General features: G+C 48.0%; 1 protein-coding gene and 1 long non-coding RNA gene across 2 annotated transcripts; one reads left to right on the top strand and one right to left on the bottom strand.

Annotated features, from left to right (window-relative positions):
- Positions 1–1,257: 1,257 nt before the first annotated feature.
- LOC117058377 lies at positions 1,258–4,433 on the bottom strand. The gene is made up of 2 exons (XR_004427857.1): positions 3,894–4,433; positions 1,258–2,885 (listed from the first exon to the last, which is right to left on the bottom strand). It is a non-coding gene; the product is annotated as an uncharacterized LOC117058377 (long non-coding RNA).
- BCAT2 (branched chain amino acid transaminase 2) lies at positions 2,114–22,467 on the top strand. The gene is made up of 11 exons (XM_033169521.1): positions 2,114–2,496; positions 12,710–12,784; positions 12,987–13,187; positions 13,299–13,409; positions 14,670–14,789; positions 15,746–15,909; positions 17,226–17,368; positions 18,642–18,727; positions 19,761–19,901; positions 19,996–20,070; positions 21,500–22,467. Exons 1-11 carry the CDS (start codon positions 2,458–2,460, stop codon positions 21,536–21,538), a joined length of 1,194 nt encoding a protein of 397 aa, XP_033025412.1. The 5' UTR covers positions 2,114–2,457; the 3' UTR covers positions 21,539–22,467.
- Positions 22,468–22,925: the final 458 nt, after the last annotated feature.

Below are 22,925 nucleotides of genomic sequence, written 5' to 3'. Positions count from 1 at the left end.
GGGAAGGCAACTTCACATGTTGAGTTTCTGGCTGCCAACATGTACAACAGTACTGCCCTGAAAATATAGCAACCCTCTTCATAAAACCTCAGTCCCTCTGTCTCCTGTCAAACTATGGGTGGGTGGGTTGTGGTCACTCCCCCTGACAATGTTGTTGTCGTCGTCATCATTATATGTGTATGTCAAATTTATAATTTCTCTACTGCTTAATGCTTAGATGGCTTCTAAACCAAAAGATTTAAAACTAATTATATAACGTCTGCATTTAAAGCAGTATCATACCACTTTCAACAGTCATGGCTTCCCCCCAAAGAATCCTGGGAAGAGTAGTTTGCTAAGGGAGCTGAAGGTTGTTTCCCTTCCAGAACTACCATTCCCAGAGTGCTTTAAAGTTACCCCTCGTTCCATAGAACTGAGAATGGTAGCTCTGCGAGAGGAAGAGGGGGCTCCAAACAACTCCTAGCACCAAACAAGAAACTTCAGCCCCCAAAACTATTTGTTGGGAAAGCTATGACTGTTTAAAATGGTAATGATATTGCTCTAAACGTGCGATGCAGATGGGATCTTAAAATACAGTATAATTAAAAGGGGACCATAAAACAATCCCTATTAAAATATAAACCTCCATGATTAAAATGTGAAATTAAAACAGCTAAACAATACATGAGACTCAGGTCAAGCAATCAAAGGAATTCTTATGTAAAAAGGTGCATATTCAAAAGCTGGCAGAATGCCAATACAGATGTTGCAAGAGTTGGTGGGTAAGTGAACGGTTTTGTTCTAGGTTTTCCCATCTGGATGATTACTCCTCTTCATTTCCATAACTCATGAGTCCAGGATGCGCTCTTTCTGCTTTAGGCAAGCACATGAACACTTTCTACACCATTCAGATTTTTTAAAAAAAATGTATTTATTGTCACCCCTGCCACTTTTACTAAAAATGAACTAAAATAAATAAAATACATAATTATCACTTGAAAAAAAATTCATTGTCTTCAAAGTGCTTAAGTCCTTCTCTTGTTCATGCTCCTAAGAGCCCTGTGAGGTAGTTAATTTTTACTATTTTAATCAGTAAGGCTGGGAGATCTTGCTGTCATTTGCTCAAGGACATGGCTAAACAGGGAGAACATCAGTAACATTTAGGACTTAAGTATGAGTTTTTGTAAGTGCCTAAAGCCTTTGCATACATGATCCTAGTGATCTTTGTAAGTACAACCAGCTTTTACAGTAGGGTAGTAGAATTATACCCCCCCCCCCTTTTCTTACAAAATGGGTGAGAGGAGAGACTCAAGCTCAATAGTGTCTTGCCAATGGCCTGTCAATGAATTCACAGCTGTGCTGTGCAGACAAAAACAGGGGCTTTCCATCTCTTAGTTCATGATTTTAACAACCACAACTCTGGACCCAGATTAACGCTTTAGACACTGATTCACACAGCAGCTCCTTTGCTGCCTTGCAACTCTTGGATACTTAGACTTATTTTTCCACAGCTGTGGTTAGTCCAGTAAGAAGTCGTGCTTTTCAGTTTCCTTCTGTTGTGGCTTTCCAGTCTAAACCGATTTTTAACTGAACACTTGATGTGTTATGCCCTCCCATTTATTGTTCCCTGTTCTAAGTTTATGGGAGGGCTATAACGTTTAAAACAAATAACACCCAAGCCAGATGACGTGGGTGTTTGTGCACATTCTTGAATCCCTCCCTGCTGTTGGCCATGCCCTTGTGCTGCTGCTGTTTGCTTGCTCTGTGCATAGTCACAGATGCAAAGCTAACACATGTGCTCCTTGAAGGGTGTATGTGAAACTGCCAGCTTTGGCATTGGATGGGTGAGTGGGCGTGTGTAGGGAAAACGAGTGTGATTGGCTGCAACATCCCCCCCCTTTGTAGAGGGTATTTGTGCCAAGAAAAACGAAGGTGTGTTTGTGTGTCTAAAATACATGTACACATTTCCACAAATCCTTTCCTAACAGACACCCTTCATTCTTCTTGCATCGTCAGTGCATCTGATCTTGCCTTTATCAGCTACCCTAAATGTAGCTGTTTCTGTAAATGTAAATGTTTCTGTTTTGCTCAACTTGCTTGGGTTTTTTTTTTACTCATTCATAAGGAAGAATGTGCTGAATACGTCGCAGTACTGAATATAATCTCGATATAATTCCTTATTAGGGCTGTGTCGAGCCTTCGCATTTTAACTCGCCGTTTAAATTAAGTCGACCGGGGGAAGGGAAGCAAAGCCCTTTGTACATACTTAGCGGCGCACTCCTCCTTCAAAATTTGACATTGAAAACAAAGGCGTCCTGAGCTGCGCCCTTTTTTCAGCTCGAGCCTTTTTGTCATGGAGAGCAGCATGGAAAGTAGGCAAATAGAGGTGGAGCCGGAGGCGGGCGAGGGGCGGAACCTTTCTGCCCCGGCTCCAGCAGGCCCCGCCCGGCCTCATTAGACAGAAGCACCACCAACGGCATGGCAGCCACGGCGGGAGTCCCGCGGTCTTTGGGGCGGGTAAGTTGGGGAAGGGGAGGGGGGCCAAGAGGAAAGGAGACCAGGCGGCCTTTCCCCGCAGCCCATCCCCAAATAAAAGGGGAAGGGGCTGCACTTCCGGTATGGGGGTCACGGTGGTGGGCTCAGTCCTGTCCTTAACTAGCTCCGGGCGGGAACGTAGCTCCCACGTTAAAAACAACCAAAAAACACCCTCGTCTGCTTTTAGCCAATCTCTTCTGTAAATCCCTTGCCAGGTTCCTAAACAGATACTCACTTATTTCCCGTTTCCTTCCAGATGTGGGGTATTAGGTTGCTTCTTCCCCAGTCCTTCTTTCCAAGGAGCCCCCCACCCCACCCCAATACTCGCCTGGACACTCACCACCTGGCTCTTCCAATAATTGTTTTTCAGCCTGGAAAAGATTGGGATCAGTAATAACACGTTACCTATTACCCCCTCCCTCAAGCCCCATATCTCTTCTCCAACAGAGGAAATTTACTGGACTGGATAGCCCAGCTCTGGCTGGCTCCCGCCTTCAGTCAAATAAATTCCCAATTTGATATTTCCCAAAGGCGCATCACTGCCAAGTTGTTACAAAACACACTTCTCCCCGCCCCTTGAGATCTTTTAGTCTTAAAAAGATGGCTAAATCTTTTTGTCCTAAAAATAACACTCCTCTGCTATATTTCCTTTAATTCCTCACGAGAAATTCCTTAGGGCACCCAGAGCAGTACTTTCCCACACCTAAGGTACTGTTCTCATACTCTTTCTTTTTTACAATTTTTGACACAAGGGATGCTTTGTACAATAGGAAGAATTTTGATTTTTAAGTCTATCGTGATGGCTGCCTCCCCCCCCCCTTCCTGGTATTGCTTGAAATGGCATCGATTTGACCCATGCAGCTTATCCCGCTCAAAATTCCTCCAGGCTTAGGGGTAGATTTCCCCCCCAGAACAACTTTATCCTGCTTCAGTGATTGGTGTGTATGTTCCTCAGCAGCTGTAACTTCCCTGTGATTTTTAAGAATGGCAATGTGCTTAAACGGAATAAGGAGCAATTTAAGGAAAGTGTTCACTAGACAGATAAAACCCTATGAACTTTAAAAACAACTGCTAACATTCAGTTTAAGCATTCCTGATGCAAATGTGTTTCTGATGCTAACTTAATAGACACTAAAACACGTGGGTTTGGCAATGGGGTTATGAAAGTTCATGTTGGTTATGAGGAAATTGTGGATTTCTATCCGTTCCTTGTAAACTCTGCCTGGAAATATCAACACCTGGAGCAATCCCATTTTGTCATTGTCTTGTCCTGACCTGCTATACAAATCTAGAGGGCTGCCCCTCCCTTTACAGCCACAGTCCCATGGCAGTATACCTCCTGCTTCCTTTATTTAAGTTGGCATGGTATTCTCACCTACCTGGAACACTGTGTTCTCTCTTCCACTTCTTTTTTCTACCGCTCCACCCCTGACTTTCTGACATGCATCTTGCAAGAGAGCTGCAACTTCCTGATAAATAGAACTGATTGTGTTCAGAGGCCTGGATTGAGTTTCTACTGGAGGAGAGAGAGAGCGATTTCACAGTGTTATATTGCTTGTCGGCAATGAAAAGAGGAACAGTTGCCAAGGCACTGAAAATTCTGCAAAGGCCAAGAATTATGGATGCCACTACGTCTGAGTTTCTCTATTCAGTCCCCTGCTGTCATGCCAAGAGCAGGGAAGTGTCCTTTCTTGTTATTTTGAGATCCAACTCAGTTGTTTCTCACTCATTAACAAAGGTGTGTGTATTCTGCACACCCAGGAAAACTGAATTCAATTCAAAGGAAACCCAGTAGATTGGCATTGCTGGCTGCAGGTTGCAGCAGCCCTGGACAAGATGTTCCCTGCTGAGACCCTCCTCCTGTCAGCGGGTGACGGGGGCTTCTTGGCTTTCATGACACTGCTCCAAGCAGAGATGAGTGGATGTATCTATCTTCCCCCCTCCCTTTATGAACTATGCTAATTCAGGGGTACTGTGGGAAATGTAAAGGGTGGTTAGATACAACTGCCTGTCACAGTTGAAAGTGGTGAGTCATTCATACATAGGGGTGGGGATTGGGCAGGCATCAGCAGTGCGCCCTCCCAGGGCACTAGCAGCTGCCCAAGGATGCCAGGTGCCAGGGGAGTCTTAAGCATATGCGCCGCCGGGGTGCAAAGATCCGCCCAGCACCCCCAAGTCTGACAAGTGCCGCCGTTGTGAATGACAAGCGCCCCCGCTTGCGTGGCGCGTCTTTGGTAAACGAGCGCACAAAGTCAAAAGTCCTTTAGTGAAACAGTAGGTATACATTTCGGTAATACCTAGGTATATACCGTACTTTTCCATGAATAAGACTAGGTTTTTTCCTTTAAAAATTATGCTAAGAAGTGTGGGTCATCTTATACATGGAACCATCTCCCCCCATTTTCTTAAATTTGAGTCCCCCAAAATAGGGGGCGTCTTATACATGGGGGTGCCTTATGCACGGAAAAATACGGTATGTATTTTGTTTTTCTAGCTTGATCAAAATTATTATTTCATAACAGGAAGATTGTTAAGAGCTTAGGCGGTTTCAGCGGCTGGCGCCCCCCAGAATTCGGTGCCCGGGTGCCCTGCACCCCTTGCACCCCCTGGTAAACATGGCCCTGCCAGGTGCTAATGCTAGCTTTGAAGACCTGGATGTTGTAGTATTACCTTTGGCTGATTGCAGTAGATCAGCAAGGAAGGGCTCCTAACTTCCAGTTGCAGAGCAAGAACAACAAGGCTTTCCTCCTTTAAACTGGAGCTTCAGAACCCCTGATCTGTAATAACTGAGATTTGTACTCGTCTACGGAGATAATCCCAATGTTTGGCTCATGGATTGCAAGGAGGTAGCTGGGTGCACCTCAGGGTCCAAGTGAAAACAACAGCAAAGTAGATTGCGCCAGCCTGATGTCTGCCCATACCTGCTTTGGATCATAGGCCTGATGGGTGGGCAACCACTGCCACCGTTTTCTTGCTTTGTTTTGTTCATGCTTCCCTAAGAGAAGAAGAAAAAGAGGAGAGATAAGCCTTAAGGAAAATTATAGAGACAAAGGTGTGCATATACACACACACACACACACACACAACAAAACAGGTCCCATATTGTCCTGGATTAAAAGAAGCAACTGCACATTAAATCACATCTTATTTAGTTTATATATCCTCAGTTCCATATGTTTGCTTCATTGGTATTCTTTATTACGATCCCAGTAGCTGGGTTCTGCAGAACGTTTAGTTAGGAAGGAGTGAGGGACGATTGGTGGGAAAACATTCCGGCTTAGATGTGTCCTGGCTACCAGAAGTTAAAGTGGCTGTGATTTGGTGGGAGGTTAACTTCAATGGGGAATAAGGCTATCGTAGCTACTAGCCACCATGCCTATGTTCTGCTTCCCCTGCCTCTGAATACTAGCTGCTGAGAACCACAAGTGGTCAGGGAGTGCTCTTGCTCTCAGGTCTTGCTTGTGGGCTTCGCATGGGCATCTAGTTGGCCACTTTGAGAACAAGATGTTGGAGCAGATGGGCCTTTCATAGCAGGGTTTTCCTTATGTGTATGTGATATTTCTATTTCCACAGGTCCAGTCACTGTCTGTTTAAGGTCCTCCCCACTTTATTGTTACAACAGCCCTGCGAGGTTTTAGGTTAGGATGAGATACAATCACTAGTCCAAAGCTACCCAATGACGTCCATGGCCAAATTGGGGTTTTGAACACAGGCCTGCCCAGTCTTTGTCCAACACTCTAATCGCTACACTACGCTGATGATTCTCATAATAGATCTCATATCCACATCTGATGTGAATCTCCGTGACGGAGAAGCTTGGAAGCGGTAGGATCAGATTACCACCTGCTGTTGCCTTGTGTGTGTTTCAGGGGGCTGTTTTTAAATTAGATTGTTCAGTGATTTGTGACAGGGCCTGCAGAAAATGCCACCTGGCACTGCACCAAAAAGTTTATTTTATTTTTTTTGCATCTCGAAAAATTATAATCCACTTGATCAAGTGTCTCCAAGCAGCATACAGATAAATAGCAGATAAAACCTAAATCAAAACCCACCATTGAAAAACAAGAACCCAAATATATCATAATTGTAAAACAAAGACAAAACTTTAAAAACAAATATAAGTAACCAAATTATATGTCTGGGTAGGCTTGCTTTTCAGCATGCATATCAAACAATGTAGTGAGGACATCTGTCCAATGTCAGTGGGGCAGGGAAGGTCTGAGACAAAGGCGCTGGTTCAGGGACGTTGGTGTAGTGCTGAGATAGCCAATATGGTGCCCTCCAGATGTTGTACTACAATTCCCCTAATTCCCAACCAGTATTGCCCACAGAATTTATGGGAGTTGGACTCCAGCAGCAGCTGGAGGGCACCACCCCACTAGCTACTCCTGGCACATTGTCTCCCTTCCTAATCTGGAATAACTCGTGCCACTGAGGGCATCTAACTACCACACTCGGCCTTTGGGCACATCCACGTAGGTCTGTAAATCTGGGTAAGGGCACATTAGGAGATTCGTCCTTATTAGGCAGAGGTGCTCCGGATGGAGACAGCGGGTGGATGAAGGGTCAAAACTGAGGGCCGAGTGGTATGGGGAATCGGGACTGGCAGAGCAGAGACCCACCGCAGAAAGAGCCTCTGCTTGAAATACTGCCGTGGCTGTGAGCAACCTGCCCTTCTTGTTCAGTTTTGTGGCTATTGCTTCTGCGGAACGATGCTGGCTTCTCTATTTCACAGGAGAGCATTAAAACGCTCCCTCTTGTGGTTGTTATTAATCTCTCACAATCCCTCATTTGCCTCCTAATCCCCTTAATTAGAGGTTGACTTAATGCTCGGAGGCTAGAATTTCATGTCTGCTGTCAGGCTACTTTCCCCTCTGCCACGTGGCTCTTGAGGCCTTCAGCAGTGCGTCCTGGGGTATCTGATTTCTTCCAGCGGCCCTTCTCTTTCCCCTCAGCTGATTTTGTACATTTAGCTGGCTATATATCAACTGAATCCCCTATTTTGCCTTCATTTGTTCAGGGCCTGCCTCCTCTGTCACGTAAAGCAAAGGGAAGCAAGGGTAGGGGGTGTTAAGGAGGCCGGAAGCTGAAGGCAAAGCAGATACTGTGGTTAAGGGAACTGGTGCAGAGCATTATAAACGGGCTGGGAGACCATTTTACAGATGGCAAACTGAGGCCAAGGGCTAGCGATGTGCCTCCGTGACTGAGGTAGAGTTTCAGCTCAAGTTTCCTGGGCCCACAAGCTACCCACACAGGATTGTAATGCTTGTGGAAGTTGAATGCTTGAAGAACTGGGGCACACAAAGGAAGGAAGTCCTTCACACGGCATAGTCAAACAATGGAATGTGCTTCCACAAGAGGTAGCAATGACCGCCCACTTGGATGACTTAGAAAGAGCATTAGACAGATTCAACAAGAACAAGAGTGAGTCCGGCGGTCAAGAAGGCGATTTCTGCATGTGCTGCAGAGGGAAGTGAGGGCTTGTCTATCTGGGAAGGTAGCCCATCCATCTAGGAGGAAAGCTCTCATCCTAAACCTCTGCTGCCTTGTGGGATATCTGGGAGAAGAAAAGGCTAAGGAGTAACCTTACACAAATCTGGATTGGATCCCTAAGACGGCTGGGCAGCACCTTGTAGGCAACTCCTGCAGTCAAGCTGGTGCCAGACATATTGCTCTGCTTCCCTTTGGACTGTCTCTTGAGACAGACAGGTGCCAGGAACAACAGCTAAGTTCAGCAATGGCCACTAACCATGATGGATGTGTTCTGAACGCTGGATGCTGGGAGTCTCAAGCGGAGAGCATGTGCTGTTGCCCTCAGGTCCTGCTTGCAGGCTTCCCAGAGGCACTGTGGGAACAGGATGCTGGACTTAAGACGGGCGAACTGGCCTGATCCAGGAGGACTCCTCTTATGGAACTATATATGTCACCACCTGCCATCTCTCACTGCCCCCCTTTACATGCTGGTATTCTGTTGGCTCACCCCACCCCCCATTTCTTAGAGTGATAAGGCGGAATCGTTCAAGCTCAGTCTTGTTCCTCCGAGGAAAGGGGGAAGTCTCTGGGCCTGCATTGGCCTTGATCCCAGGCACCCATTTAGAAGAAAGAAACTGGTTCAGTCACCCCCAGGGTTGTTATATGTATTCCAACCTTAGCAGGTTTCTTGCCCCAGGGCGGGATCTTATCTGGGTTGGAATGCGAGGGCTTAAGAATCCCGTGTTCCATTCAAATTTGCACAACTTTCTAGTCCTCGTGGTTTCGGAGAAAAAATGCATTTTCCTTAGCTCTACGTTTTTTGCCCTTATGAAAAAGCAAAACAAAACAACTTAGCCCAATCTCAGGATTTCAAAATTTAAAAACTGGTCTTGGGAAAACAGAATGATGTAGGCAAAGTAAGGAGATGCATGCAGATATATTTCATTTGCATAAATGAGGCCAATTACTGATTTTTGGATGTGCAGAATTTGAATACTTTTGGGATAGTGTACACACAGCCCAAGAAGTATACCTGCTAAAGGCTGAAACACTTTATGGGCTGTTCTAAATAACCATTCCAAACAAGGGAAGTGTCTGTAAACAGAGCTGGTCATTTCAGGTCATCAATGTAAATAGTATATGTATGTGCTTAAGATTTTCCAAGGTTCTTTGCCTCTTGCTGCCCCCTGCTGTTGGAATTGTTTTCTGCATCCATTTAAACAATATCTTCCCAGATTGCAAAATCTGCTAACTACACATTTTCTGGAAGCCTGTTGATGCTTATCATCCAGAGGACCCTGCACTCAATAGTCACTGCCTTTTCTTTTTCTGAGTCTGTGCACCTTTAAAATGGGTATCTTGCAGGCAGAAATTCAGTAGGCATTTCCCTCGCAGCATTGCATTTTTGTGCCTGAAGATCTGTTGAATTTCTGCCAGCCACACAACTGTAAAATATACAGCAGCTCTGCCACGGGGAGTGGGAGGCAGATATTCGGTCCACAAGACTCCCTGCCATCACCCATAAAAGGGAAACGTCTTCCCAGCAGAAGGAAAACCAGAAAGAAATAGTTTGTATTACTTTGAGCCTCCCCCCCCCATCCTATGTGGAGTCCTTGCTTATCCTAAGTATGAAATCCTAGAGCCCAGGCCCACTTAAAATCCATTCTTCTTCCACTAAATATTGGGGTCCTAGCTTCCAGGCCGTTCTGCAGTTTCCAGTTTTAAACCCCAACCCTATATTTGGTCCCCTGGTGAAATGAGTTGGGGAAATGATGAATTGCTCAGTGGTAGAGCACATTGTGAAAGGGCCCGGGTTCAACTCCTGGCACCGCCAATTAAACTGGGCCCCATTGGGGGGGGGATAAGGCAGGGGGAAAGACCTCTGTGTCCGACACTCCAGGGAGCCACCACCAGTAGGAATACACAGCGCTGGAGTGGATGGAGAAAGAATCTGACCAGCTCCCCACATTGATCCAAGAACCCTTCTTCATAACCACTCTATGGCACTTGGCAGCTGAGGTCCAACCTGCCACCTCAAGATGCTTTGGACTGTAACTCCAATCATGCTGCCCAGGGATGATGGGAGTTGTGGTCCAAAACATCTTGATGGAGGCAGCTTACACCAGTAATATGCTCTGCCCACTATTTTGCATTTGGCCTGATCCCTGAGCTGCCATTGTGTTGTCTGGCTCTGGTTGGCAAAACTCTGGATTCCAGTAGAGAGAACAGAAGCAAGCCTGTTCACAAGCCTCCTGCTCACTGGCCTGGTTACCTCGGCCTTTTACCTTCCTGTCCCCAAAACGAAGCCATTCTCCTTGATGCTGGCTTCTAAAATCTACCCCAGCTTTTAATGCCGTGATCGCTAGGTTTTGCCAATGAATAGGCTTCCAGGGTCTCTTGCTGGCAGTGCTTGCCTGTGAAATTTCTATCCAGCTGGAGCCAGCGCCATGTAAGAGTTAGAGTGTCAGACTTTGGCCAGGGAGATCCAGAGTTCAGATTCCCCCTCGGCCACGAAGCTTGTTAAATAACCTTTGACCAGCTCTCTCTCTCTTTCCCTGCCTAGCCTCATGGGGCCAATGGGGTGGGGGACATAACCTACTCCACATCTGCCACACTAAGCTAATGGAAGGAAGGCCAAGGTACAAATGCATTTTAATATTCATCCAGGTTCTTCTAAAGCACTTCCCCCCCTCCCCAGGTGCTCCCATCACTCTTAAGGGTGGTGTCTTTCCTTTCCTTTCCCTGAGTTGGGGAGGAAAGCAGAGTCTCCCGCCATCCTTCTGAAAGCTGTCACTCCATAAATCATCACAACTCATTGCAAACAGCTCACACCTTCAGGCCTGATCAAGAACTCTGTGTGGCTTCAAACCTTGCATACTCTTACAGAAGCTGGGCTCACTAGGAAATGGTTTCCCCGATCCCTTTTCCAGCCCATGGGATCCACTATCTCCCTGTTCCTCACTTACCAGTGAATTGCACGATTCCCAGTTAAGGGTAAGAGGACGGGAGGATAGGATCCAAACCACCATAGCGCCCATATTCATGCAAGCTTACCTTTTTTTTTTAATCTTCCCCCTTTTCTTCGCCAACAAGAGCTGTGCTTTCTCCGTGCTCTGAAAGCAAAGAGTATTTTAAAAGAATCTCGCCGTACCAGTGATCTCCACCGCTCTTCATTCCTGCTCCTTTCCACCCTGGACTGCTGTGTCGCAACAGGGGCTGAAGTTCAACTCTGGGAATTCCCCCCTCCAAAAAAAAAGATAGAAAGGAGGGGAAGAAGTGGGAGACTTGTTCCCGCCTCTGATTGGGGAATGGCTGCCTCACAAATGGAAATTGCAGTGTTCCCACGCTCTCTCGGATCACCAACCTTTTGTGCTCCTCTCCCTGTGCCTGGCAATGAAAGGCAGCTCTTTTGAAAGCCATGGGACTGGTTGCCAATGTAGCAGCAGCAGTAGCAGCAGCAGCAAAAAGCAGGCATAGAGCAGGGCAAGATCTCTCTTTCTCTCTCACCCAGGGATGTCACCCACTTAGCTCTCTGGAGGCCCCTGCCTCATGGCTCCCATGGTGTTTGCAGATTACACATTAACTGAATCTGTTTGCTCATGGGGAATGAGTGATTAGAGAAGTTGGGTTAGCAAGCACGACCTGGCCTGATGCTGGCTTGCTTGTTTGTTCTTTTTAATCCTGAGGCGAAAGACCCAGGAGTATATGACCCGCCCCGCAGGAGGGTGCTTGTGGTGTCTCTGAATGAGTCCCTGCTCTGGGCTTTCCTCTTCCTAACAAGAGACACACTCTCTCCCATGAGAGCATAAAGGCTTCCTGGAGCCTGATCATGGGTCCGCCCTAGCCCGGCATTGGCTACAGTGCTTTGATTGGCAGCAGCTCTCTGAAGATCTCAATACAGTAGAGGCTTTTCTCAGCCCTGCTTCCTGGTTGTCTTTTTGGTTAGGGTTTGGAGCCAGGGTGGGGTGGAAACCCATAGGTTGCCCTCCCCCCAGATGTTGTCAGACTCCAACTCCTATCAGTCCCAGCCAATATGGGCGATGGACACTGTGTTTTCTCAGGAATGAATACCTCTGGATTAACATTCACTAGGCATGTTCCTGCTGCAGCCGCTGAGCCAGGGGCAGGGTAAGAGGGCAGAGAGAAGACTTGCCCTCCAGAATGGGCTGTGTGAGGCCCAGTAGCTCGGTCCTGCTCTCTTGCCTCAGAGAACAGTGCTGGTAGATTTGGCCTACAAGGCAGAGGCTGAAGACCAAGGAGGAGGACAGGAAATGCCACCTGGATCGTCCTGGCATTGCAGAGGCCCTGTGTTGTTTCTCTTCCTGATACCAGACGTGACTGTATTTTTCCAGTAGCAGGATCTATAACCATGATCTAGGGCTGCAGAACCAAAGGGAGGCATACTCTGCCCCCTGCCAGGGCACTGCTGGCCACTGGGGAGCTGCTCCCACTGCCACCTAGGTGACTATCTTGGCCCCATCCATTAGCCAGAGAAGGACCAGCTGCCCCAGGGATTGATTTCCTCTTCCCTCCTCATTCCCTTTTCCTTTTGTATTGTCGTCTGTTACTACAGGTCAGTGGAACCTGCAGGCAGGGGCTGTCTCCTCTTTTAATATATGCACAGTGCTCAGAAAATTCTAGGTGTTTCCTATGTGTTAAATAATACTATGATAGGGACAGGCTTTCGTGTCAGTTCTTAGCCCTTTTCCATCTTGCCTTCTAGGTTTTGAGAGGGAGGACCAGCGACGCGCTAATTTCTCTTCTCGGTCCACAGAGATTTTTAAGCACCATGTTCAAGGTGAGGAAACTCGGCAGGCTCGAGAGCCCCTAATCTGGGGGGAATCTGAGCTGGTAAGATGAGGGTTGGCTCTGAGCCCTCGCAGGGGGAGATCCCACCTTTTAGTTTGATATTGAAAAGGCAAATTCCTAGTCCTCATGGAGGCCTGGCTGATGAACATGGAGTTGAACGGTCCCTGCTTCTTGTTTTGTTTCAAAATCAGGCCTCGGACCTGCAGATTGAATTGAACAAGCACCCAAAGTCCAAACCGGACCCCAAGGACCTGGTCTTTGGCAAGTATTTCACCGACCACATGCTCACGATAGAATGGAGCCAGGAGAAAGGCTGGGGGAAGCCACACATCAAACCTTTCCAGAATCTCTCGCTGCATCCAGCCTCTTCCGCCCTGCACTACTCAGTGGAGGTAACTGCTTCCTATATAAAAATGGTCTCCGCTGTCAGATTCACTAGGTAAAGTCTCTTAAACAGCTCGTTTCTTCCATACAATTCTTTTCTCTCTCTCTCCCCCATCTAGCTCTTTGAGGGGATGAAGGCTTTCCGGTGCCCAGACAAGCGCATCCAACTTTTCCGTCCCATGATGAACATGAACCGCATGCTACGATCCGCGCTCCGTAATTCCCTGCCGGTGGGTACACCCGGGGAGGCGGCCCCTTGCCTTCCTCTCCTGCAGGAACCATGGGTTGCTGCGTCTTAAGCCGTCTTTGGATATGACCCCCCCCTCCCCACAAGTGGTGCTGCAGGGTTTGGGGGCTGAGGCCCAGCACACAAACACATACACCCCGCTCATCCTCGGATCATGCAGGAGGGTCCCTGAACACAGCAGGGGTCAAAGGGATGCACAGATCGCTGAGCCTGGCATCTACATTGACCCAACCGCCCCAGGGCAAAGCCTGAACTACTTGTATTTGGCTCGCCCCTTCCCTTTCCTCCCCTCGGCACAAACGGCGATGCAGTCCCTTTCTCCGCACAGAGTGCGAGCTGTTCGAAGAAGTGGCCCTCCAGGGTTTCTACCTGGAGAGGCCAGGAACAGGGGTGTAGCAAGGGGGCGGGGGGGGGGGCGGGCCACCCCAGGTCCCAAAATGGAGGGGGTGGCAAATGATCAAGGAACAATATTTTTTGGGAATATTTTTTTTTGAAAATGCCTGCTCCACAGGTCTTATCTTACTGTATTAGGGATTATATAGCAATATATGAAATTTCATGCATATCGGTTAATATCTTGACCCTCCTCCACCAAAATAGCTGTTCACTTGGCTGTTTTCCTATGTCATGAAGGCTGAAATTTCAGTTCAGAGAACACTTTACTGTTCCCAACCCTAACCCTGTGCAAAGCCATCTAATTAGACTTTAATTTGATTTTGAGATGTTTTTAGGAGGTAATTTAATTATTGTTTGATTTTATACCAATGTTATGTATCTGATGTTAGCCACCCTGAGCCCGACTTTGGCCGGGGAGGGTGGGATATTATTATTATTATTATTATTATTATTATTATTATTATTATTATTATTACTTGCTATTATTCCTTTGTAAGAAAATATGAAATAACATAAAACCATTTTTGCGGGGGGGGGGGAATCAATGGGGGGGGTTAACAAGAAATTTTCCGCACCGGGTACCACCTGACGTTCCCGTGCCTGGGGGGCGGGGAACAATTTTTTTTTTTTGCCCCCGGGTACCAATTTACCTTGCTACGCCCCTGGCCAGGAATCGAACTTGGACCCTTCTGCATCCAGGGCAAGATGCTCTGCCGTTGGGCTGCAGCCCTAAAGCATCTTCCTGTGGGAGTGGGGAAAGAGGTTCCCTTTGAGACTCTTGGGAGCCAGAAGGGGAGACGGCATCACTGGTCTTGCTTGCTCTTTCCCCCCACTCCCTTCTGCACAGCCCTTCGACAAGACAGAGTTTCTCGAATGCATCCGGCGGCTGATCGACCTGGACCAAGACTGGGTCCCCCACGCCGACGCCACCAGCCTCTACATCCGCCCCACATTCATCGGCACTGAGGTGCGTTTCCTGGGCCAGCCTCCCCGCTCCTCCTCTTTTAAACTATACAGTCGTACCTTGGAAGTTGAATGGAATCCGTTCCGGAAGTCTGTTCGACTTCCAAAACCAAAGCACAGCTTCTGATTGGCTGCAGGAAGCTCCTGCAGCCAATTGGAAGCTGCCGAAGCCCCACCGGACGTTTGGGTTCCAAAAGAACGTTCGAAAACCGGAACGCTCACTTCCGGGGTTTGAGTGTTCGGGAGCAAAAATGTTCGAGAACTAGCCTGTTCGACTTCCAAGGTATGGCTGTATTTTATTTATTGAGAGAGGGGGCGTGTCTTCTGCTAGAAAGGCTCCCTCAGCGGCTTACAGGCAGCCAAAACAAGGCAGTCTCTACCCACAGGCCCCCCCCAAAATAAAATAAAAGTCACAGCACCCCAGGGAAAAGGGGGAGGGGGAAATAAAAACTTGGGCACCCCCAGTTTCTGAACATTGGTTCCTAGATTGGCCTGGTGTCATAGTTTGGGGCAGGAGGTGCCTGATGGAGCGGAGCCATCAAACCTGATGGAATGTGCCCTGGTTCCTGTTTCTCCCGCGGAGGCAGCCTGATGGAATGGTGACTGTTGAGGGAACAGGAGGGAGGCTTGATGGAGATGGCCTGTCGCAGCAGAGCCGATGGCGGGTATTGCTTGACTGCCGATCAGGGGAGCCTGGTCCATTGGGGGCCCACCATCCTCAGCCCGCCATCTTACAAGCAGCCCAGCCCCTCGGCGTCCTCCTTCTCAGGGTCACCCTTGAGTGAGGAGCAGCAGGAAGAGGATGGGGGACAGAACCAGAATGAGCTGCCTCCCCCTGCCATTGGCTCTTGTTGGCTCTTGCTCCGCCCCTTACAGGGCTGCCCTGCTTCCCACCCTGCCCGTCCCGATGGACACTGGCCAGCACCTTGCTCTCCCCCCTCTCTCTCTTCCTCTCTGCAGCCCTCCTTGGGGGTCGCCAAGTCCAGCCAAGCCTTGCTCTATGTGATCCTGTGCCCCGTGGGAGCCTATTTCGCCACCGGCAGCTTCAGCCCCGTTTCCCTACTAGCCGATCCTCGCTTTGTCCGTGCCTGGATGGGCGGTGTGGGGGACTTCAAGCTGGGCGGGTGAGTACGGCTTCTGTTTCAACAGGTACGGCGGCAGGGTGGTCTCCAGCCCAACGCTGCCGAATCCAGGGGCAACCACCGTGGTGGCCTCCGCGGGTCTTGATGGACTGCAACTCCCATCAGCCCCAGCCAGCATGGCTAATGGTCAGAAGAGATGGGAGTTGTATTCCAGTAACAGCTGCACTGCGCTGCATTGGCTACTCCTGTCTAACCCGAGTGTCAGTGGATACCCAAGGTCTCGGGAAGAGAGAGAAAAGTGGGCTTATTTCCTAGGTGTCCTGAAATAATTTAACTGGAAATGCCAAGGAGTTCCTTCCTCCGCCGGGTGCTGCTAGCAGAGGGATCCAGAAGAGGCGGCACTTTCAATCAGTGATACGTCATCGAGTGAAACCGCCATCCCACTCTGCCCTCATACGATGCAGAGGGAGAAACAAGCTTTTATTGGCAAGGTGTCAATACAGCTTGTTCCTCCCACTGCATCTTTGAACTGCTCGACTGAGGAGTGTGCAGCTACCCTTGCCTCAGTCAAGCAGTTAAAGGAGCTCCCAGCCTGGCGCTGGCTCCCGCAAGCTGGTGGCAGGGTGGGGGCTCTGCGAAACTGCTCAGCTGAGGGGAGCATGGTTACCGCTCCCCGCAGCGAGCAGTTAAAGGAGCCCCGGTGCTCCTGCCACGGGGAGGGGGAACGTTCCCGATCCCCAGCTGAGCGGTGCAAACAAGGCGCATCTTCCTAGCCTGCGAGCGCCTGGGTGAAACCTCCTCAGCTCTCGGGGTGAGAGCTGGGGCAGTTTCACCCGGTGTCTCGTGGGCAGAGGCCAATGCATCTTGTCGTTTCAGCACTGCAGTATATCGCCAAGCAGCGATGTTTGGCTGGCGATACACCGCAGTGTTGAAAAGCTGATACTGCCCGGCCCTAGACTTCACCTGCGTCTGTCTTACCTGCACCTGTATGAGCCTCCTCCGTAGCTGGATTGGGGAAAGCTGGTCTGCACTCTCTTAAGCTGATATTGGAACAGCTGGTGCTCTTTTTTATCGCTGGCATTGAGCGGAATTATTTTTGCATGTTGTCGTGGTTTGCATTTTTATCTTTGATGCCTTTGTGAACTGCCCTCGGCGGGTGCTTTGCCCTGAACGGCAGTATAAAATTACTCACACAAATAAGTGTAGTGGGGGTTCTCTCTGAAAGCTGTGGCCTCCCTTCCCCACATCTTCAAAGAGTGGGTCGACTCGGCACTCTCTGCTACCTGCAGGTGCCTTTAATTTTTTTTAAGAAAAAAATCTGACGGCAGAATCCTGCCTTGCTCTTGTGTTGCCCTTAGCAACTACGGCCCCACCATTTACGTGCAGAATGAGGCTGCCAAAGAGGGTTGCCAGCAGGTTCTCTGGCTCTACGGGGACGACCACCAGATCACAGAAGTCGGGACTATGAACATCTTTGTATTTTGGAAAGACCAGCAGGGAGGTGAGGAACTGGATCCCTGAGTTGCTGGGAGCTTTCGATTCTAGCAATGGGCGTACTGAGACTCACTGCCTCCGTGAGTGGAGGCAAATAACTTGAATAAAATAAAATAAAATAAATGCAGCAGGGGCTGGTCTTATTAGGGCATGTGGGGCACTGCTGCATCGACCTCCATTGCCAGTCCAGGGGGTGGCAGGGCCTGCCAGCCAGCTTCCTGCTCCTTTGCACCAACCTTGTCCTTGTAGGAACTCAACAGGGAGGAAGGAAGTGGGAGCAGAACTAGCCTTACTTGGCTCCGCCTCTGCCTCATTGGCTCTGGCTCCGCCTCCTCTTAATTTCTGCTGTACGGCTTCCAATGAGCACCAGCCACCACTTAATTAAAAGAATATTTGTAAAAACAGCCGAATGACGCCCTGTATGTGAAGGAAAAGGGAATGCCTCTCCTAAAGCAGGTGCCTCCAGGGACATGTGAATGCTTCATTCAGAAGCAAAGTATATTTTCTTTTCCCTTTAGATGTATTTTTTTCTATTTTTCAAATGCAAATTTATGCTGATGAAATCTGGTTAATCGGCTAAAACTCATATGTTCAATCAAGTAGGGTTTCTTTAATCAGGTGGCAGCTCTAGCTTTTCTTTTAAAAGAAAGAATTTGGACTTTTATTTTAAAATTTTGCAAACTGATTTAAAATTCTCCCCCCCCCCCAAAAAAAGACAAGTCCACTGTTAATCTTGCCGTTGCATTATGACACGTTGGAAGAAAATTAAAAGCATATATAAAGGTAAAACAATTTGTGCTAGCTATTACCTCATCATATTTATGGAGATAATAATTGTATGCAAGATTATTATTTTTTCTGAACCTTTTCCTTATTAAGTGCAATCAGGGTAGATAATTCCACCCCATCCCCCTCAGATTTTGTTCCTCTTTTGATCTTGTTTGTGGGTTATGAAGTGTCTAGATGTGTTGGCTCACATTCCTAGCACCCTGGTAAGTGTCGAACCTGCGCCATTTAAAAGCAAAAGACACACAATGCTCCTCTACCTGTACATTGTTATCGAAAAACCATTACCTTCTATGGCCTTTTGGATTCATCCACCTCTTCGGCTTCTGGCAATTCAACATGTGTTGCCCACGCAGTTTAAAGTACGTTATCTTTGAAGTTATGAGGGTAAGAAAATTGGATCTTAACGAAAAGCAAAATTGTAGGGAGTTGTGCTCTCTCTCTGTGTGTGTGTATGTTTTCTGCATGTCTGTTGCTGCATCCTACCCTTCCAGATCTGGAGCTGGTCACCCCTCCTCTGAATGGAATCATCTTGCCCGGTGTGATACGGCAAAGCCTTCTAGATCTGGCACGCAAATGGGTGAGTTTGGAGAAGACAGGAGACTTTTGATAGTGCTGGAATGGATCTGAGAGTGGGCGGCGGATTTGCAAGCTGGAATTTTGTAGCAAAAATATATATATTTTTTGTTTTCTCCAGATTATCTTTCAACACACCCACAACACTGTTAGAAAGGAAGGGAGAACAATGCATTTTGTTGAATGAGCTAAGTTAGAAAAGCATATGAAACTGCCTTGTACGGAGTCAGGCCGCTGGCCCATCTAGCTTAAGACTGTCTACACTGACTGGCAGCAGGGTTTCAAAGTAGGGCACTCTCCCAGCCCGTGTTAGGAACTGAGATATGAAAGCTAGGAGCTAAATGACACATTAAACCCTAGGTTGTGGGCGTAACAACGGAATGCCTAGGTGTGCTTTTTTATATATATAACAAGAATACGAAGCTGAAAATGAATGAACTGCAGCTAAAAGCTCATACCAAGAACAAACTTAGTTAGTCTCTAAGGTGCTACTGGAAGGAATTTTATTTATTTTTTATTTTGTTTTGACTATGGCAGACCAACACGGCTACCTACCTGTAACTAAACTATTAAGTTCATTTTTCACGTGCTCTAGTCCTTCCCCTGCCCACCCCCATAATATTCTGAAGTGGGCCTTCAGAGAGTAGCTGGAAGTGGGGAGGCAGAAAAAGGTCCTCCTTTCCTTCTGCTCTGCAGTTTTAATCTGAAATCTTAGGCACAGCACTGCACCCAGAGCTCAGAAACTGCTCGCACTAATGAAATTCCCAGTCGCGAAATGCGCCCAGAACAATGGGAGTTTCAAACACAGCTCCCGGCACATTCTGGAGATGCCAGGAATTGAACCTGGAAACTTCTGCATGCCATGCAGATGTCTTACCCACTGAGCTACCGGTATATAGCTTCTTTCCTCAGTGACAATTGCATTGCTACTCCTTCCATACTGAACTTGAGAGGTTTAATGTTGTTGCTTTTAAAGCAGCTGGCAATGGGTTTGTTTGTTTGTTTGTTTGTTTAATTCTGAATCTCTTTCCACCCAGGGGGAATTCAAAGTTTCTGAAAAGGTTTTCACAATGGCTGAGCTGATCAAAGGCCTGGAAGAAAACAGAGTCAAGGAAATGTTTGGCGCAGGGACGGCCTGTGTCGTTTGCCCCGTGAATAAAATCTTCTACCAGGGCAAGGTGAGAGTTAGGACACGGACCCAACACTGGCCTTTTCTGAACCGTCCGAAATGTGATTCATGTTTCGTGACGAATCTCTCCTCTCTCATATCAGAATTACCATATCCCCACTATGGAAAATGGACCTGAGATTACAAAACGGTTTCTGAAGGAGCTGACAGATATTCAGGTATAGCCCAGCAAAGGGGGGGGGGGCGGGCAAGTTGCTTTTCATTTTAAGAAAACAGTTTGTGGGTGAAGGACAGAGCACTGGGTGCTTATCCTGCTTGTGGTTCCCTGTTTGGCCACTAGTGGGTGCAGCGACCTTGTGGAGTAACCTGTGTATCCTACCCAATGTGCAAGAGGAATTTAATAAGTTGATTTAACCTGGAAGAATGAAGTATAAAGGGATAATTGTGCACACCTGCGCACACTCCAGGAACAGTGGGGGCCGGCGGCAGATTTCACCAGTTCTGATCTGGAACGATATGCCCTTTCCATTGCTAGGGGAAACCACTTCCCCGCTTTTCCACCAGTTCACACATGCATGTTTGATAATCGCTTGATGGCTTTCAGCTGCAGGTGTGTGGATAGACTCCACTGGAAAGCGCTGGAGGTGTCTGATGGGGGACACACACAGAAGTTTTCTTGTTTGTAGGGATGTAAGACGTACAAAAGGCGCTGTGGGTTAAACCACAGAGCCTAGGGCTTGTCGATATAGAAGGTCAGAGGTTCGAATCCCCGCGACGGGGTGAGCTCCCGTTGCTCGGTCCCTGCTCCTGCCAACCTAGCAGTTTGAAAGCACGTAGATAAATACAGTAGGTACCGCTCCGGCGGGAAGGGAAACGGCATTTCCGTGCACTACTCTGGTTCACCAGAAGCAGCTTAGTCATGCTGGCCACATGACCCGGAAGCTGTACGCCGGCTCCCTTGGCCAGTAAAGCGAGATGAATGCCACAACCCCAGAGTTGTCCGCGACTGGACCTAATGGTCAGGGGTCCCTTTACCTTTAAAGACCTTCCCAGAATTTTTGAAGCTACGTGTTGGGTGGGGGGAGTGGTTTGTTTCCACCCCCAAACATAAATTTAGGGGGAGGTGGGAAAATAGACTTTATTTTGCTCCCTTACTGCATTGTGGGGTTGAGCCCATTTCTGCCTCTCCCATCCTAATCCCAGTGTCAGGCACCTGCACAGCCTAGATTCCCTAAGCCCCAGCTAAGCAGCGAAGTGGCTGTAGCTCAGGGATAGGCCCCAGATTCAACCCCCAGCAGCATCTCCAGGAAAAGACTCCCGGGGAGCTGCTGCCAATCAGGGTTGGCATTACTGAGCATATCATTGTCTGTGGATTTGTGGGCAGGTGGCATTTCCAGCCAGCGCTCTCCAGCCATGCTAACTGGCTACCATATTTCCCTATGTATAACACGCCCCCATGTATAAGACGCCCCCTATTTTTTGGGGACTCAAAATCAAGAAAATGCACTGTGCCCTATCTGTGTATAAGACGACCCCTTATTTAAACATCAAAAATTTAGGAGAAAAATATACTTATACGTGAAAAAATACGGTATATCTTCCCACCTTCCCTGATTTCTTTCTTTCTTTCTCTCTCCCTTCCTGCAGTATGGACATGTCGCCAGTGACTGGGTCTACCCAGTCTGACGTAGGTTGAGCAACACTCCACCGTAGCCGTCTCTTCTTCTTCCTTCTCCTGCTACAGCCTCTCCGTTTTCCTCTCTCGTCTTACCAATGCTGTATTTATGACCTGGTTCTATAGCTTTGACAGTCCTGCCTTTTTCTCTGTCAGAGTTTGGACTGGACCGGTTATGCTCTCGGATAAAGGTGGCCTTCTTCTGCCTGTTACAACTGCAGGCCGCTTGTGGCCGCGAAACACTCCACTCTGGGAAGCGCCCAGAGCTTGGAAGAGCTCCTGCTCGCATCTTGGCGTGCAATGGGAAGGAATCTCTGGACTGAAATCGCCGCCTCCGCTTCTCTCTCTGCTCCAAAATTCAACTGCTTCCTGCTTTTAAAGTGCAATATTGAGAGAGGGGGGGAGAAACTGATGTGTCTTCAAAACTGTTTAAATCCACACATGTTTTGTGTTTTGTTTTTGTTTTTTAGAAGTAGTTACACATCCAGGATCTGTCCGGAAGAGACTGTTTTTTTTTTGTTTTTGTTTTTAAAGTATGTGCTTGGATTCACGCAGAAGCGCAGAAGTCTCAAGTCTAAACTTTTTGCTCTGGCAAAAGTTAGCTTTCGTACACTAGTCATTGGTGCTAAAAAAAAAAAAAGTTAACTTTTGCTTCCAGACCTGCAGTTCTCCAGACGTTTCAAATTTACCGCTTGAACATTCTTGCCGCCTCTTTTTTAATATTCCAAATCTGCCTTGGCTTAGAGTTAAGAGAATCCATCTGCGTTTAGAGGTTGCGAACTAGATTTGAACGCCAAAACGTATTGGGAATGGGAGGCAGGTGTTTTTGTTTTTTTTTACATTTTAAAAAAGCTATTTAAAATTAAAACCATCTCCTGGAGAAGCTTCTGGGCACCTGTTTCTGATTTCCCCACTTGGAATGACAGTCAGCTTTCTTCTTTTAAGCAGAGACTTGTTCTGGGAAGAGTTCTGAGGAGAATGGCCTACCCACAGGAGGGGGGGGGGGAAGCTGTGGCCCTGCTCCCATGAGCCCCAGCCAGCATAGTCAGTGAAAGGGATGATGGGAGTTGTAGTCCAACAGCATCTGGAGGGCCACAAGTCCCCCACCCTTGAACTAAAGGGTGCTGTGTTGTGCCAAGAGGAATAAAGCTAGATTAACACCATAGTTGTGAGTCACATATTCCACCATAAAGAATACCAGGTGCAGGGATGAGGGGATCTCCGACTTGGGGGGCGGGTGCAAGCCTGTTGTCCAGCTGGAAAGTGTCCCTTGACTCTGATGGTGCCTTTTTGCCTGGATGAAAGAGAGAGCGAGGTGTTAATCCGTATGAAGGTAACATTGATGGCCATTGCTCCGCCTACTTTTGCCTCTGGCCCCACCCACAACTTGCATGTGGA

The sequence above is a fragment of the Lacerta agilis genome, chromosome 14 (genome assembly GCF_009819535.1).
Source record: "Lacerta agilis isolate rLacAgi1 chromosome 14, rLacAgi1.pri, whole genome shotgun sequence".
Lineage (NCBI taxonomy): Eukaryota > Metazoa > Chordata > Lepidosauria > Squamata > Lacertidae > Lacerta > Lacerta agilis.
The sequence above is the reverse complement of the archived record's forward strand: the minus strand, read 5'-3'. Positions and strand labels throughout refer to the sequence as shown.

Bases quoted from the DNA above. Each gene is read 5' to 3' on its own strand.
- BCAT2 (XM_033169521.1), top strand. From the start codon at position 2,458: ATGGCAGCCACGGCGGGAGTCCCGCGGTCTTTGGGGCGG. The intron at 18,728-19,760 runs GTGAGTTTGGAG...CTTTCCACCCAG, and splicing joins TAGATCTGGCACGCAAATGG to GGGGAATTCAAAGTTTCTGA. The intron at 19,902-19,995 runs GTGAGAGTTAGG...CTCTCATATCAG, and splicing joins AAATCTTCTACCAGGGCAAG to AATTACCATATCCCCACTAT.